Here is an 18,706-nt window from a genome sequence, read left to right on the forward strand (position 1 = left end):
AAAAATGAATGAAAAATAATTAAGGCTAGTTATGAAAGAGGAGAGACTAAACCCTTTTAAAGTTAAAAAAAAAAGAAGATAAATTGTGTGGTCAGTGTTTAGCAGTGATCTCCTAATTTGTTGTAATTGCATGTTGAATGGAATTTGAGTGAGTAAAAATGTGATGAGCAAACGATAGACGCAGTCGCAGTAACAATGCTGTTCTCGCAGAGTCACACGATCTTGTTAAATGCCACGTGCGTGTCTGCATGGGTCACGTGCCGCGGGCTTTGGTGTGTTGGGTTTTCGTTCAAAGTGAGTGATTGAGAGAGCGAGCGAGTCTATTTTCACTTTTCCTTCAAAACACTTTCCCATTTCTGCTTCGATCAACCAACGCCGTAACCACCTCAGATCAAAGCAGCACCATGTGGCGGAGGCTCGTTTCTTCTCACTTCAAATCCTTAACTGCACTCTCACCTTCTTCTCATTCCCGATCCGCTTCGCCAGCCCTCCGATTCGCCGCCGCCGCCGCCGCCGCTCCTTCCTCCGCTCCCTTCATTAATCGCCATGTCTCCACCCAATCAGGTATTCGCCTCTTTTCAATTTTTTTGTTTCTCCTATTGAGTTATTTATTATTCGATTTTTTATTGGATTTTTTGTTTTTTTAGGTGGTAAGGTAAAACTTAGGGTTGAGGATGTAATGCCTATTGCCACTGGGCACGAACGCGAGGAGATTCAGGCTGATCTCGAGGTTATTCCTTTCCTCATTCCCTACGATTGCGATTCTATGCGTAATGTGGAAATCTTCTTAATCGAAATTTAGTACAAGTTTAGATTGGGAGATTTATGCACTGAGTACTACTACTATTCGATTGATTATTTGTTTTTAAGTTTTATTTTCCGAAGTTCTGAGGATGCTTTCCATTATTTTCATTTATAAAGAAATTTATCAAAAGCTATTTTAAATTCAATCATGCTATTATTTGAATCTCTTAACTTCACTATTAGTCTGCTAAGATTTTTTTTTCTCTCTCTCTCTCTCTCTCTCGTAGTTGGTAAATCTAATCTGTTTCTTATTGTTTAGGGAAGGAATATTCTTGAAATAAACCATCCTGAAGGTCCATTTGGCACAAAGGTTAGTTCGTTAGTGGCATTTAGTTATTTTTAGAAATATAAGATTGCAAAGTTTTTGATGTTTACAAACCATTAGATTTTAGAAGATAAAGTGCTCGGTGGTGTTTTTAGTTTACTTTTTAGTTGTTTGATTGCATAAGAGGGTATGAGTACTCTCTGTCAGAATTATGTACCGTGTTCAACCTTTTTTTCTATCATGATTTAAAATAAAATATAGCATAATAAACAGTCATTAAAAAGTTTAAATGCATAAAGTAAGCATAACCAATACATATTGAGTTATTAATCCATTGTTACATAACAAGTGCATAAAAATACTTAGAAGGTTAAATTGATAAAATTGACACTCACATTGGAACAACTATGACTTGCCATTAATGCTCCATTTGTCTGTTGAGTTCAATGCAGAAATAATCCGCCAGAGCTTCTGCTCAGACAGTACTCTAGCATAATTTATGCTTAATAGAAATAGCTGCCAATCAATATAGAGATGCCCATAAAAAATGTTAAAATTTCACGAGGACTATCTGTATTATTCAATTCGATAGGTAATAGTGGTGAATATTTAGCCTTTATGAGAAAATGTTATCCTGAATTGCTTTGTGCTTGGTGGTTAAAGATAAAAAGTAAGCATGAGGCTGGAAAACCAATTAGTGAAAGTTATAGCTTGTTAGGTTTGTATTGGGTTTTACAGAAGTAAAAATATGCATTCATTTAAACTATTATTAGAATAATGTGGATTTGAAGTGGGGAAATCCTCTTATTACCCATTGAACCTTAACTATGTGCTTAAGTTTCTTCACTTTTGTTTTTCACTTCTAAATTGGCTATCAAACCTGTCTGGGTATTTGTTGTGCTTCTTTTTATTTATTCCTATTTTATTGTTATAAATATTAGTTTTAGTTTGTATCCACTTTCATTGTTAATATGCTATGTTGATCTACAGGAAGCACCTGCTATTGTAAAGTCTGTCTATGATAGAAGGATAGTCGGATGCCCCGGCGGTGAAGGTGGTAAGTTACTTATCTTTATTTATGAATTCTTATGTGAAAGCTTTCTTACAATGTGGTGAAATTACTGGAATTTGCTTTTTTATTGAGGTGAAAAATTTTTTTGGTCGCAGAGGATGAGCATGATGTTGTCTGGTTTTGGCTGGAGAAGGGCAAGCCTTATGAATGTCCAGTATGCTCACAATGTTTTAAGGTAAGTTGAGATTCATATTCAGTATTTTACCATACCATGAGTGATAAGGAGTTAAATGTCAAAATATGGCAGTATATATAGATTGAAAATATCCACTTGTTTACTTGCGCTTGTACTTAAGTATTGATTGCCATTGGTTAATATATGAAGTCATTGGTACAAGTTCTATTTAAATACTCAACCTGGCTATTATCATCATCAAAGCTAGTGATAAGTGGGGAAACCAAACCTTCTTTTATGGGTTGTAACATATAGCCATTCTATGATGGATGAAGTGTTTGCCTAAATGAGCTGTTAATTGCACCAATTTAGAAGTATAACTGGAGATAATTTAGTGCCTGTTTTCTAGCTAGGAGCCTGTCACAGCTCATTGTAACTAAATATTTGGTCTTACATTTGCAGCTTGAAGTGGTGGGAGCCGGTGGTGATCCTTATGAACATGGTCACCATTGATTTCATCCTGCAATTTTCGTCCGGAATAAAATCTTGAAACATGGAGAGACATTGTTTACAATCATGCCGTTAAAATCATTGAGGCCTTTTTGTTTTGTTTTTATTGGTTTATGTACCTTTCGGTCTTGCAATTTTAGAGATAGAAAGTTTCTACGGTTATTTAGACACAGGCTGGTCATTTGATTGAGCTATCAAATCCTGTTAGGTTATCATTTTTGCTTTGCGCAATAATTGATAGCAACGCTGATTCATTAACTCGGCTTTAATATGTAGTAGAACTGGCAGCATTTTTTATTTTGAGCAGCTAAACCACAAAAGGTGTCAAAAGCTGGAATCGTATTAATTAAAGAATCTTTTGGGCTAAAGTTCCTCTGTTTTGGTTTGAATTGTTGACCTCATGTGCACCATTTCTACCATATCATGGGCCTAAGCCCAAAATACCGGCCTAATGGACTAAACGAAATCATGTGGTAAGCCCAAAAAATGCCTCTAAAAGAAAACAAAAAAGTCACCTTGTTGATAGGGGTGTTCATGAATTGAATTCGATCCGCATATCTGTGGTGTTTATCTGAATCTGATCCGAAAATTGTGGATATGGATTTGATCTGCAAGGCTATCGAATCAGATCCGATTCGCAAACTAATAGGATTGGATTGTGGATTTTGTGTAGGTATCTGCATATCTACGTATTCGCAAAAATAAAGAAATAAATAAGTAAATATTCTTTTTATGTTTTATTTCAACTAATAATTATCATATATGTTGTATCGTTTTAATTTATTATTTAAGAAAAGTATGTTTAATATTATTTTAAGAGTAAACATATTTAAAAGAATAAAAAAAATGAATTTTATTGATATTCTTTTAATAAAAATAAATTTTTAAAAATATTTGTGTTTTACAGATATATCTGATATCCAATCGAATGGGATCCAAACTTAGAAACTAAACTATCTGATAAGATGATTTTAGTGTGAATCATATCGTAATTTTAGTCATATCCAATTCGATTGGATTTGGGTGCACCCCTATTTCTTGACCCTCACAACATGGTATTTAATATTTATATACAATATGACTTGATAAAAAAAACGCCTTGATAAAAAAAAACGCCTGCAGTTCTAAAATGAAATTATGCTGATAAAATAAATAAATAAACTCTAATAAAATAATACGGAAAAAAAAACATACTACGGAATAAACGGTGGGTGGGTAGTAGACTAATATGGTGGAGTGGAATTTAATTCATACAGAAACTTAAGTATAGATAAAATGCAATAAAGTCGAACAGTACACAGTATTTTCCTTATGTGTCCTATCTTTTTGTAGAAGGGAAAAAATATCAAAAAAGAAAGATATTCGGGTTAAGGCCACCAACTTCAGCTTTTGCCAAAGGATACAGACGAACGAAAATTGCATCCACTGAAATGACAACTAAATAATATTCGTATGAATTAGGGAGCTGTACCAGAAATGCCTTTGTCCTTTTGTGAGCCTTATGAAATTAAATGGCAGTAAAAATAATTTTAAAAAATTGAAACGATAATTTGTTTTCAAAAGTAGTAATTTTAACAAAATTATTCAAACATCAACTGTCATATTTATGATTTTCTGTTAACGGAGATTAGACAAATTGATCGATGACGGGTTAATTTTATCAACTTCAAATTTTTTTGAGGATTTATATCGTTTTAATTAAATTTTTAGGATTCTTTTTGCCAATGAAAAAACTTTTTGAAGTCGACTTGATATATAGTTTACTCAATTAAATTAGATGGCATGTAAATGTATGTATGAATCTAAATCAAGAAATTGGAATGAAAATGGAATAGATTCAAAGCCTCACTCGCATCACATCTTACCAATAATGAAAAGGAAATAAATATCACAATCGTTCCGAATTGGAATCACAGAGGCACATAAATATAGATGAAGAAATGCTTTACCAGCCATTATTCCTTCTCCATCATTATTTTGTGCAGATGTTTTACTTTATCTAGCAGTATGCTAGCTAAGTTAGCACATAGTTTTTTTTTTCCCACAAAAATATTGAATATTGAACTGCTGCTACTATCCAATAATACTAGTTTAGTATATATTCAAATTTGGTTGAAGATGTTGAATTTCAAGTTAGTTCATGGATGCATTAGCCCTTGTTAACATAACATGCACGCATGCTTCTGTATACATCATATTGTGGCATTCATCAACGTATTATTTCATAAATTCTTGGATGCAACTAACTAAGAATAAGAAAATGAGAAAATCCACCTTGTCAAAGGTGTCACATTATATAGAATTTAGATCCTCTAAATTTTGATTTTTTAAGAATAAAGTATTATTTTTTATCTTTAAATTGTTTCTCTCTCATATTTATACTTGATCTCACCTATGAAATAAATATGAGAAATCACATTTTACTCTTTAAAATAAAATTCAAAATTTAAAGAATTCAAAATTCATTATATACATAACACAACTCATTACTTTAGTTATAGTAAATGAATAAAAGTATATATGAAAGAGTTTGAAATAAATAAAAATATACACAAGATTCTTAAATATTAAAGTATATTTTAAATATTATTTTAAGAAAGTATAGGGAGCCAATGAAATATTTGTACAATGTGTACTATGGAGGTTCAGGGAGTATTAGAGATATAACCATCAGTTGAAATTTTTGGGATGAATGGTATCATGATATGGTATTAGAACTCTAGATTTGAAAGGTCAAGAGTTCGATACTTAGTGAATTCTAAAATCAGTTTAAACTTTTAGAATGAGTGATTTCATAACCTGAGATATTTATTATCCCTACTATTCAAATTCTATACATTGTCCACTTAAACCATTGACTCTCTATCAGATGGACAAAAATACACACCAAAAATTTATAAATATCAAACTTTCATAAATAATATGACACTAATTTTTTTGTGTGTATTTGTGTCAATTCACATTAACTAATTCTCCTTATATATTTAATCTAAACTTTTGTAGAAAGAATAGATTGAAAGTTTTAAATTTCAACTTGAAAATAAAAAAAAACATCTCATAATTAGCCGATGGCAACGAAAAGACTAGTCATTGTACGAAATGAAATATATTCTTTAAAGTAAGTTTATTCTAGCGGTGTGCATAGATTGAGTGAAACCGAATTTGATATGATTTAGACTCGACTCGAAATATATACCGAGTTTATTTATTAGAGTCGAACGTGATCCTAAACCCGATAAAATCTATACACTTCTTATAAGTTAGCATGTGAAAATATCCAAATTTCCAAGACTCCAACTATTATTTGACATAGTAAAATTCACTTAGAAAAATATAACAAGAACCAACTCCTCTAAAATTAAAATATAACCATAATCAATACTAATATTGTATAATGACACCAAATATTTAAATCAATACAAATAACACAATATTATGCATTAATCTAAAATCTTATGCATTTTAAACATAAAACATTAACTTATAGTCTTATAATAACTAATAACACAAAATATTAAAATTTACAATACTTAAATTTCACATAAGAATAGGCATCATTCATCACTAATAACACAAAATATTAATTGTGTATAATAACCGGACTACCAGACCGACTTCGGGTGAGTCGAAACATGACCCGAAACCGACCCAAAATAATGACCGAGTCTATTTTTGAGACTCTTATCCAATCCCAGACCGTAAAATCACATCAAACTAATCCTTAAAGTGTTTGGAGTCGGACCGAACCATACACACCCCTAGTTTATTCAACCACAAATTATGAAAAGATACGATGATTATGTCGATTTACCTCGTCGTGCTATTGTTGGTACACACGTAGGTAGAGTGCAACCATCAATTTGCCTTTGCATTCTTTATAAAATGGTTAATAAAATATATATGAATTGAACGATACATATCAACTTTCCCTAATGAATGGTAGAAATTAATTAAATCATCTTCGTTATCACGTCATCTTAAAATATAGAGAGACAAAGTGTAATCACCAATACATGTTGATATTGAAAATATTGACGTTAGATAATCCAAGGCACACAACATTTAATGATTATACGAGGGCCTAACATGAAGTGCAATATCAAAGTGGCTTATCATTTGTATTTGACTTTTAATGATGAGTTATCTCATACTTCCTTTTCACTTTTTAAGCCAGTTTTGTCTTGTAATCACATTGGTCCACTCTATCATCAAACCAAATTTTGAAATTTGCATAGCAATCAAAACCTCCTTTTGTAGCTTTATGTAATAATTGGACAATTATACTTTTTATATTAAGTGGAAGCTGAAAATTTATTTGTCTCGTTTTTCATGAAATCTAAAATAGTTTTAGGCATTTTCTTCGTCTAAGGATAAATACTGCAAATAAAACCTACCACAACTATGCAAAATGAAACGTTCTCCTAAAAAATGATAAGGTAGTGTTTGTTTTTAGATGAGACTTAAAATTTCAGTTTTTTTATTATTTCTGAAGAAGAGAAAAATAGGAGATTGAAATTTTTAGAGACAGAGATGAAAATTTTAATAATATTTTTTTTAAAATATTTTTATTTAACTCTTTAAATTTTAAATCTACTCCTCAATCTCCATATTTATTTTAAATTAAACATAATATTAAGACATAATTTAATTTAGTATATTTTATACCAAACATAATATATAGACTTAATTTAGTCTTTATCAATCTCTGTCTCCTAATCTCAATCTCCGTCTTCTTTCCAAACACAGCCTAAAATACGTATTATTCATTCTAAAGTTAGCATAGTAGTATTCATACAGTAAATCCTTTGAATTTATTAATCTAATGGAGACGGATTAGCCGCTAAAAAAAAAGTTGTCCATACCTTAAAGAATACCACTTTAATAAAGACACTAAAAATGTCTTTTTTTTTTAAAAGATGTTTATATGTGTCATATTATTATTGGACATTTTGATTAAACTGGTTGATAATTTATTTTTTAATAAAGTAGGACAAAATCGATTTATTATAGCAATAATAATAAACTCAATTGTTTGCATTATAATTATTAAAACTGATTTGATCCGATCGAATTATATAATTTAAATCGAATATCTTTAAACTTTTTGATAAAAAGACAAATATATTCCTATTTTTTGTTTTGTGGACATTTAAATCCCTAAAAATTTAAAAATATAATTAAATCTCTAAAAAAATGAATTTATTGTTATTGTTATAAAAAATATCAATTTTATTCTAATTTGTTAAGAAATTTAAAATAACAAATTTATTAATACGTCCAATAATAATATAAAACGTAAGCATCTTTACAAAAAGACGTTTTAAGCATCTTTATGAGAGCATCCTTCTTCTTTAAAACTATAAATGTAAGAGATACAAATATAAAGAGATTTGTAATTATATGTACTATTTAAAAGTTGTTCATGCCTTAACAACTTTTTAAATTGTCCATATATTATTTCTACTGACAAACACAAGTATATATGCAGAAGATATTATTTGAATATCTCATATGATTTTGTACTTGCTAATTATATTTTAATTAAAAATAAAGTATATTTTTTTATTTTTGGAAGTTGATTAAAAATTTTAAAAATATCTTTAAATTTTATTTTATTTTAATTTTATTTTAGAAATTTTCGATTTATATCAAATTTATTTTCAACAACTAATTTTTTAAAAAAAATTATAACCAATTCAAGAAGAATTTTATAAGAAAAATCTTTAACACAAGTAAATCAAACATATTTACTATATATTATTGTTGGATTAGTCCTAATTTAAAAAAAATAATTGTTAAGAATATATTTAATGTAAATTAAAAATTCTTGAAACAAAATTAAAATAAAATAAAACTTAAGGAGATTTTTAAAACTTTTAACAAATTTAAAAAAAAATATACTTTATCCTTTAATTAAAATTAATTTTAAGTAATTTTTTATATTTAATTCTTATCTGTCATTTCATCCCTGTATAAGGTGACATAAATTATAGAATATTAATATGTTATACACACTAAGCATTTATATATTGATATATGTGTTACATCAAAGAGAGATGCTGGACTTATATATTGAGATAATTTTACAAAATGTATAAGAATCAACACTCAACAGATTCTATAATTAGGAAGCACAAGGAATTTTCTTTTTGCTTAACAAAATATTATTATTAGTTGAAAGACAGCAAAGTGTGCTTTCTATGCTCTTTTAAAGAAATATTAGTTAATAGTTATACACTCTTTTTGAGAACGTTCAAGTCATTAAATCATTTATAAATAAATATATGAGAAAAGACGTTTTAAATATATAGTTATAATAAAATTTAGGGATTATAAAAAAAATACACACGTTCATTTTTGCTTATGGTCCATAATGATAGAAGTCATAAAGATATTTAAAAAGATTCTTTAATTTAGATTCTCAAGTCATAAACACAGTTAAAGACATTGTTATTGATGATGTCAAATACAAATTTCAAGAGATGATAGATTCGGATTCTCATGAGATTAAAGACATTGTTGTCAATGAAGTAGAGATCAATAGGATTTACAAGATGAGGTAACAATTATGCACAAGAATTTAATCACTTTCATGGACAAAATTTTGCGGATAGTGAACTACGAGGATGCTATAACCATACAGAAGAGGGTGGAGGAGGCACAGTAAGTGAGATTCTCCATACCTCGATAGTACAAATATTGCCACATGTAATGAGCTGAATACGTACTTGTATTTTGTTGATGGGTTTGTGAGTTCATCGCAAAAAATTTGTTCCAGAGCTACCACCACTACCGTAGATTAGTAGTACTAAACTAAATTTAAATAATTACAAGAAAGAAAAAGAAAAATAGAGAACATATACCTAATTATTATAATTAATATTAAACTTAATTATAATTATAAATACTATATATATCACAGAAGGTAATTTACCCTTTATTTTAAAATGGGTATGATAACATTCATCTTTATATATATTTTTCCACTTCAGTATATATATGATAAAACTCTCCACAATACTTGAATTTGAGACATTCACCAAGAAAAATAAGTATAAACGAATTAAACCGTGTCCATGCATGATTGACATATAAAAAGTCTTCAGTTGTTGGTGTATAACATGGATAAAATTGTTTATCTTATCCTAATTAATGATCCTTTAATAAATCTATTTCTGTAAATGACAAAAAGGAGAAGCTAGCTAGAAATAGGTATGGTATGGTATAGCATGGTATGGCTCACAAGTCACAAATGTCTAGTCAATAGAGTTATAGCCCTAGATGAATGAAATTATGAAAGTCACAAGCGTAATGCTCAAGTTTAAATTCTCTAATTATTAAGGGGATCCAATTTAATTTTTCAATTTATGTTCAATGTTTGGTTATTCTACTTTTTACCAGAACAAGAACAGGAGGAATATTTTTGTGTGTGTGAATGAATAAATGCATGCCAGCTTATTGCATATGAGAGCTCTAAATTAAAATAATTTGAAAATGGTCATACACTAGTTGCACGTTTTGCCTATTTAAGCCGCCTAATCTGCAAATTATACCCACCCACCACACCCACACTGTGCTTTAAATCTCCAATAACCAAGCTAGTGCCAGCAGCATATCTTGTCTGCACATAAACAAACGCTCCCACTTTTCACTCTTGTATTTAATTTTAGTAGACATCAAATAATTTTATTTTGGTGAAAACTGAAAGTTGATACCTGAGAGTCGATAAATGATTTGACTGATTTGACTAAATTTTCACCTAACTGTCAGGTATCAACTTCACGTAAAGTCGACTTCACCTGAGTTTTCACCTTTTATTTTATACTCATAATTGAATTATCTTAGTATACTTTGTGGTGGAAACTCAGGTGTAGTCGACTTCACGTAAAGTTGATACCTGAGAGCCGTTACATGATTTGACTGATTTGGCTAAATTTTCATCTAACGGCTCTCAGATATCAACTTTACATGAAGTCGACTTCACCGGAATTTTTACGTATTTTTTTTATTGTGGGGATAAGAAGCAGTTGACAATAGAAAAAGGCTTTTTAAGTTCTCCTTGGATGAGGGAAAAAATAATGATAATGATAATAATAATTCAGCAAATTTTTTGACCTAGGGATATTAGATGCTCGACCATATTGAGAGGTCAACCAATGGGAAGCTGCCATGTCAGCAAGTTATTCTGAGTTTAAGTCAACCAGTTTAATATTGATGTCGCTTTTGTTGTGAATTAGCAGTGTCTTATGTGTTGAAGAAGAGGCCCTACTACTTAACTTCTTTTCAGGCAATGTAGATCTCATAAGATATCCTTTACTGAACTCCCAAAAAAAATTTCACTTTCAAATCTCTCATTATGTTTACCTTTTAAATTTTTCTCCTTTCTTTAGATTTATCTAATCAATAGTTCCAAAAGCAGAATACTTTTTTGCTGAATTCCAAATGAGACTTCATAATTATTATTATTAAAGCATGGCAGTTAAAAGTAGCAAGTGTTAGTGCTAGCATTGTTAGATTACATTTGGTGAATGACTGAATGCCCTTTATTAATATTCAGATAATAGAAATAAATATAAAAACAAGTAATGATTTTGAGTAGAGAAGAGAAGGTGGAAGCTCTGATAAGATTAACAAGAAGAAGGAAAGAAGGAATCATATTCATACATGATGAGAGTTTGACATTAAGCAAAAAGAAAGAAAATAAAATTGGGAGTATGAGTTCTTCTGAAGGTTGATTGCATCCCAATACTTTGCATATTGAATTTGATATTGTTTTTCACTCTAGTCCAGAATCTTCATCAATGCAAGCATAGAACTTGAGAAAGCATGGTGCAAAAATATAAAACCAGTTAGTGGGAAGAAGGGAAGGACAGAAATATGCATATAACAATTTAAGAAATCCAAGTAAGCAGCATGAAAGGTCCATTCTATAGGGTAGCAGACACATAGTGGTGCATAATGAATGTACTCATTGACCTATACATAGTGATAGTGCCTCTACCTCTGTATACCTCTCAAATTTTTATCTTGTTGGATTGAGGCTGGGATATATGCCAGCTCCACTTTTCACTTTGCAATATAAATTACATATTTGATACATTCATTATTACTGTGAGAATCAAACCTGCAATGCAAACAAATATATCAGCACAACTTGGAGACAGAAAAAACAGGAAAATCCACCACCATAACATAAAAACCAATTAAAAGAACTTGGATAGTGGGATATATTTCAAGTTGGAGTCCACTAAATCCCTTTCTAACTGACAAAGCTAAAGATTTTGCAGAAAATCTGCTAATAATGCCACACAAATTTGATAAAAACAATGGCCTTTGCATATATAGATTCCCTTTGCATATATAGTTTTTATTTTCTATCTTCTTTTGTTTTTCTTCTAAACAAATAACCGGTCTATAAACACTTGAAGACTTTAATTTTAGGAGGTTATTTTTCACCTTAGTGTGTTAAAAGAGAAGGTTAGTTAAGTTATTTTATTTTAATTTTGTCACTATGCATAAGAGGGAAGGTCTACTAGCATTTGGACACATGCTGTTTCTCATGAGTATAAACAAACAAGACTTTTCTTCAAGTGGGGTGTGAGCTTTCCATACCAAGTTTAATTGCAAGTCAGAAAGCAAAATAGAGGAACAAGGTTAGATTAAAAAGCTTACATGCTTTTCATTGTTGTCAATTCAAATTGCAAGTTCTAGTTCAGGTTAGTGAGCTTGGTTGTTATGCTATTACTACTGCCATGTGTTAAGACCTGAGAGCAAGAGAAAAATAAAAAAAAAAAGCTAAGGGAAAATACCAAGAAGCTCAGCTTCCTTTTGCAGCTGCAAATTCTTGGTGGTTTCCATTGCTTTACTTCTTTCTTTGACAATTTGAGCAGGGAAAATAAAAAGTTGAAAAAAAAAAAAAAAGCTTTGGTTTTGAGGTTAATGGGTATCCATCAGTCATGCAGAAATTCATAAACAAATGATTGTGAAAAGATATTTTTCTTTTTTACAAACTTAGGTTATTCCTTCATGTTTTCAGTAATATTCTTGAGTTGCTTATAGTGGTTTGTATTGCTTTATTTTGTGGCCACTGCCCACAAGGCATAGATTCTCTGTGTTTTGAGACTCTCTCCTAGCTGTGCGGTTTAGGAGAATGGATGATTGTGCTTTGCTCTGCTTAGATTCTCTTTGCTCATAAAAGTTCATTTGCTTTTGTCTTTGTCTTTTCCCCTCTCTCCTTTTCATGGATACCCTTTCTAGGCGGTTGCAAGGCGCAGTGCATTGCATTGCATTGCATACATGGCATGCCAGTGCATATTCACACGTTTATTTTATTCCAAACTCCACCATGCCATTCTTGGTATAAAATAGGCCTCACCATCCTTTCATTTTCTTCATTGCAGAACACTCTTCATACTCATTGCACTCGTAGAGTTGTAGTAGTAGCTGTCACTGCTTTGGACACCAAAAATGAGCTATGGACATCCTTACATGGGTTCAGGTTTCTTCCTTTGCTCCTTCCTCCTCATACTCCTTTATTCTTCCTTGCACTTTGCATGAAATTCAGCAGGTTACTTTGCAGATTGTTATATTTAAGATAGTTACATGTGTTTATTTCTGCCTTGCAGTTGCTGCATTGTTTAACTTTGATCATGATTTTCTTTGTCCATTTGAAATATTATCATGACTTGTTTCCCACTCTTCAAAGTTCAAACTTGATATGCCATTAAGTAGTATCTTTCTGGCTTACAATTGCAGGTAGCCGAACTGCTCGAAGAACTTTTGAGTTCGGGAAGACACATGTAGTGAGGCCAAAAGGAAAACACCAAGCCACCATAGTATGGCTGCATGGTCTTGGTGATAATGGTTTGAGGTATGGATGCCATAACCTTGTTATATGTCATGATAACTCCCAATTTTTCAGTTCTGTATTATACTTTTCGTACGTGAATCCTTTCTTTGTTCAACCTTTTGATGTTTTCTAATGACCTTTTTTCTGTCCCAAGCTCTTTTTTTGTTTTTCTTTCAAAAAAGTATACAGTTGATAAGTGTAGAAATACTATTTGAGTGTTAAGAAAAGGAGAAAAAAATAGATATAAAACCTCTTCATAAATATATTAATTGTTAACTTTCTGCAAACTAAATTATTTTTGGTTAAGGAGCTCAAGGGGTTTATATGTACTCTGGATCTAAAATTCACAACTTTCCAATGCAAGAATCTTGTCCTATTTTTGTTCTTTTTCTGTTCAGCTTCATTCTTTTCTTTGTTTCAAGTACATGATCCGTAAATAAAGGATGAAACTTTTGAGAGCAAGAATGTCTAAATATATGAGTGGAAATCAGAATTGAATTTTCCCTAATGAGGGTTTTCAATGTTGAGATTCTGCATATATGGAATAAATTCTGCTAAAGAAAGTGGTGGTTTGTTGTGATTTTGATTTTGGAAGTTCGAGATTAACAAGAGTATATACTAAATTCTCAACTAGGGGACCACAGCCTCACTTAACTTGTTTCTGGATCAAAAATGAACAACTATACATCACTTTTGACAGAAGAATATATTTCTATGAAGGGCAGTTGATAAATTCTAGAATTATTCTCTAATAACTATTGAAAATGAAGCATAAATGCATGGCTGAGTTTGAGTAGTAACTTATGTAAGGAAACTTGTGATTTCCTGAATTTGAGTTTGTTTTGTTTGCAGCTCATCTCAGCTCCTGGAATCTCTTCCACTTCCAAATGTAAGAATATTTATTCCTTCACTCCATTTGAGAATTTCTTAATTGCTTCTCTAGTATAATACTCTCCCTAGCTAGGTGCCTATAATATTTAGATAAGTACTATTATATAATATAATATCATATCATAAAATGTTTCTTAATCTTATGATATGATATGGTGCAGATAAAATGGATTTGCCCAACTGCTCCTACCCGTCCTGTGGCCATACTTGGAGGCTTTCCTTGCACTGCATGTAATCACAAATCCTTATCTACTGCTAATCTTTTCTACTGATAAGTAACATGCTGATAGAAAATTATTGAACAGGGTTTGATGTGGGAGAACTCTCAGAAGAGGGTCCAGATGATTGGGAAGGTTTAGATGCCTCAGCAGCACACATAGCTAACTTGCTGTCAACAGAACCAGCTGATGGTAACAAATTTTCCAGGCCTAAATAATTGCCAAGTTGAGAATTGATTCATTTTGCTGATGAATTTTTCATTGATGTGACAGTGAAAGTTGGAATAGGAGGGTTCAGTATGGGTGCAGCAATAGCACTTTACTCTGCAACATGTTTTGCTATGGGAAGGTATGGAAATGGCATCCCATACCCTGTCAACTTAAGAGCTGTTGTTGGACTAAGTGGCTGGCTTCCAGGCTCAAGGTATATTATTATAAAATTATTTGAATCAAGAACAATAATATCTTTTTTTTTGGTTTTTTGTGATTGAAACTTGTTACTTGTCACTGTAGGAGCTTAAGGAACAAAATAGAAGTGTCACATGAATCAAGAAGGCGAGCTGCTTCATTACCCATGTTGCTGTGTCATGGAATATGTAAGCATCATTATTGACTATAATTCTAGAGGTTCAAGTAAAAGCAAATGTGTGCATCATTAAGTTTCATTTTGCAGGTGATGATGTAGTTCCATGCAAATATGGAGTGGGTAAGTTGATTTTATAGCAAAAATGAGACACAACACAAGTTTGAGTTTTAAGTTAAAGCAACTATCTATGTATCTGAGTTGTTGGTTGTGTGTTTGTGCAGGATTGGTCACTATACAGTTCCAAGAGAGATGGATGAGGTATGCAACTGGCTTAACTCCAAGCTAGGCCTTGAGGGATCTCCATAACAAGTTTGTATGGAGATGCACAAAGCATAAGCACAAGTAGATATAGATCATGGCAACGGTTCTTGGGGTATAGATATATATATATATATATGTATGTAGGAGAGATTTCATTTTCTGGGGTCCCTTTTTGTCTTGTTCCTGAGCAGCAATAAGAGTTATCAATGTGTTTTTCTATGTATTTCTCTAACTATTATTATTCTAGAGCCTAGACACTTGGACACTTGTATTATCTTATGGGAGAGCTTTGTAGTTTAAATTTTAATGATTGTAAGAGATTTGCAGTTTTAATTATTGTAACAATGTTTCTTGCGTTTTCTTACACAAAAATCAGTTTAAAATTGTGTCAGCTTCTGATGACAATGTTCTAAAATTGTGGGATTGGAAGAAGGGTTGGGCTTGTCTTAAAACCTTTCAAGGACACTCACATTATGTGATGAGTGTAGCATTTAACCCCAAGGATCCATCTATCTTTGCTAGTGCATCCCTTGATGGGACTTTAAAGGTATAATTATTCGACTACCTTACGTGTTCATCAAAATCAGCCACCAAAATCAGTCAACAGTATAAAATACATGTTGGAATACAAACACATATTGAAAATAAATTAAACCACACATGTATTTATATACAAATACATTAGTGACCAATTTTGGTGTATAAATAGTACTTTTGATAATTATTAGTTCTCTAATCAAATCAAAATAAAAATATATTAAAAATACAAACCTGGTTAGAGAATAATACAGATAAAAAGACAAGAAAAATGTTTTTGTATTACTCTAATCAACTCATTAGTGGTTAACACTTTGATTCCATTGTGTCTTCATTTGTAGATTTGGAGTGTTGATTCCTTTGCTCCAAAAATAATTGAATATTCATATTAACTGATCAATTTATTCACTCCATCCTAGTCTGATAGATCCTCTGAAGAACTGATTAATCGGACGAGAATAAAGATAGAGTCTCATTCTACATGTCAATCTCGACAACAATGAAATTTATAGGAAGAGGAAAATCCGTCGACTTAAGAAATCGTGAGGGTTCAAGTCCCTCTATCCCCAAAAGACCTGCTTAACTCTCTAATTCTTTTTCCCATATGTTAGTTTTTTTTTTCAATTTTGGAAATTCGTTATGTGTCTTATTTAGTATAGTCTTTCACAAATGGATTCGAGTAGAGTTTTTCTTTCTTTTTCTTATCACAATCAACAATCATAAGTATTTGTTTGGAATATGTATTGGAATACATTGGAATCTATTTGGACTATGGAATAAGAATAATATATTCTTATATATATATGTTAATAATAATAATATATATTCTAATTAGAATTTTTTTTTATATGCTAATAATAATAATATATATTCTAATTAGAATTTTTTTTTGTCTTGTTTTTAGTTGATATGGAGTTATTGACATATATTTAAGTAATCTAATAAGATTAATATGATGCCTCAAGAGAGGTCGGGATAGCTCAGCTGGTAGAGCAGAGGACTGAAAATCCTCGTGTCACCAGTTCAAATCTGGTTCCTGGCACATGATGAATTTGTATGAGTATCTTTTATCCATAATCTATATTCATTAAAATGAAATAGGAATATGGATTGTGAATAATAGATACGTATTCTTTTTTATCGGATGTTGATACATATTAATTTATCCATCTAGGTGTCTGGAGATGTTTACTAGATGAGTAAAGAATAGGTGTATGTTCCCGGTATATGTTTATGTCTATAACATTAAATTAAATAGAATATGTAAAAAAGTGAACCCTGACCCTGGAGGGACACTTGAAAGGAGTGAATTGTGCTGATTACTTCATAAGCAATGATAAAGAATATCTTATAAGTGGTTCTGATGATTACACTGCAAAAGTGTGGGATTATCATTCTAAAAACTCTGTACAAACACTTGAAGGACATGGAAACAATGTCACAGCAGTGTGCTCTCATCCTGAGCTTCCTATTATAATAACAGCTTCAGAGGATTCTACTGTCAAAATATGGGATAATGTCACATACAGGTACATCTATCTACTTGAGGTCTCATTTTCTCTAATCTAATAATATAGATATATTTTTAACATTTTTAATTGTTGTCATTAATTTGCAGGCTTCAAAACACCTTGAAATTTGATATTGGGCCTAAGTGTTTGTTTGAGAGTCATTAAATCTATAAAAATAATATCATTTTTCAATAAAAAAGATTTTTCTAATTTTTTAGTGTGTTTGATAAATTTTTAATAGTAAGAATAAAAGTAAAAAAACTATAAAAATAAAAATAAAAATAAAAACATCATTTTTGAAAAATTACAATTTATATATTTTTTTAAAAGATCTTTTTACTTAAAAAATATTTTTCACATAATAAATAAACAAAAATATTTTTATTTTATTTTATCCAAATATAATTGATAGATAAAAAGATCTTTTTACATGAGATATCCAAATATAAATCACTTTTATTTTTGTAAAATATCTTTTAAAAAAATATTATTAAAAAAAAGATCTTTTCTAAAAATAGCATTCAAGCAAGTCCTAAATTTTATTTGCTATTATAAAGAAGTTTAAAACTAAATTGATATTTTGTATTGATTTTGTTTATCAACATAAATAATGGATTGTTTTAGTATTGTGTCTTTTTTCTTGAAATGTTATAATCATAAAAAAACAATATATCTAATTTGTATATATAAAATTTTGTTTTATTAGTAATGATAGTCTACGTCATGTATTAAAATTTAAAAGTATATAGATATTATTTGAAGTATAATTTATAATATATTAAAACTGTTCATTTTAATATAAGGCATGAATGTGGCTCGATCTGCAGTGCTTCCTTCAGGAAAAGATAGGGCTGCTTCTCGAGATGCAGATGCAGCATTGGTTTTTGGCCGTAGTAGTAGTAGTGGTAGAAGAAGAAGTTGTAGTTTAGAGTTGGTTTTTAAGCATGATAAGATGCAGAATTGACTAACTGAAGATAACTCCGCGTGAGAATCCATATAAAAACGAGTTAAAAAGAATGTTTAAAGAAACTTTGTTAGTAAAATAAAAAAGAAAAATAAATAGAAATATTGATTTAACTCATTTGTA

General features: G+C 30.5%; 2 protein-coding genes and 1 non-coding gene across 3 annotated transcripts; all 3 read left to right on the plus strand.

Moving 5' to 3' along the window:
* Positions 1-282: 282 nt before the first annotated feature.
* Positions 283-3,134, plus strand: LOC107459903 (cytochrome c oxidase subunit 5b-2, mitochondrial). The gene is made up of 6 exons (XM_016078208.3): positions 283-564; positions 648-730; positions 1,064-1,114; positions 2,060-2,126; positions 2,237-2,316; positions 2,719-3,134. Exons 1-6 carry the CDS (start codon positions 405-407, stop codon positions 2,767-2,769), a joined length of 492 nt encoding a protein of 163 aa, XP_015933694.1. The 5' UTR covers positions 283-404; the 3' UTR covers positions 2,770-3,134.
* A 9,133-nt stretch (positions 3,135-12,267) lies between these two features.
* LOC107459882 (uncharacterized) lies at positions 12,268-15,876 on the plus strand. Its single transcript, XM_052251668.1, has 10 exons — positions 12,268-12,419; positions 13,167-13,264; positions 13,522-13,636; positions 14,468-14,504; positions 14,668-14,737; positions 14,812-14,916; positions 14,998-15,148; positions 15,238-15,320; positions 15,398-15,430; positions 15,483-15,876. The coding sequence occupies exons 2-10, from the start codon at positions 13,234-13,236 to the stop codon at positions 15,614-15,616; spliced, it is 759 nt and encodes a 252-aa protein (XP_052107628.1). The 5' UTR covers positions 12,268-12,419; positions 13,167-13,233; the 3' UTR covers positions 15,617-15,876.
* A 1,201-nt stretch (positions 15,877-17,077) lies between these two features.
* TRNAF-GAA (transfer RNA phenylalanine (anticodon GAA)) lies at positions 17,078-17,150 on the plus strand. Its single transcript has one exon. It is a non-coding gene; the product is annotated as a tRNA-Phe (tRNA).
* The last annotated feature ends 1,556 nt before the right edge of the window (positions 17,151-18,706 follow it).

This window comes from Arachis duranensis, chromosome 7 (genome assembly GCF_000817695.3).
Source record: "Arachis duranensis cultivar V14167 chromosome 7, aradu.V14167.gnm2.J7QH, whole genome shotgun sequence".
Taxonomy (NCBI): domain Eukaryota; kingdom Viridiplantae; phylum Streptophyta; class Magnoliopsida; order Fabales; family Fabaceae; genus Arachis; species Arachis duranensis.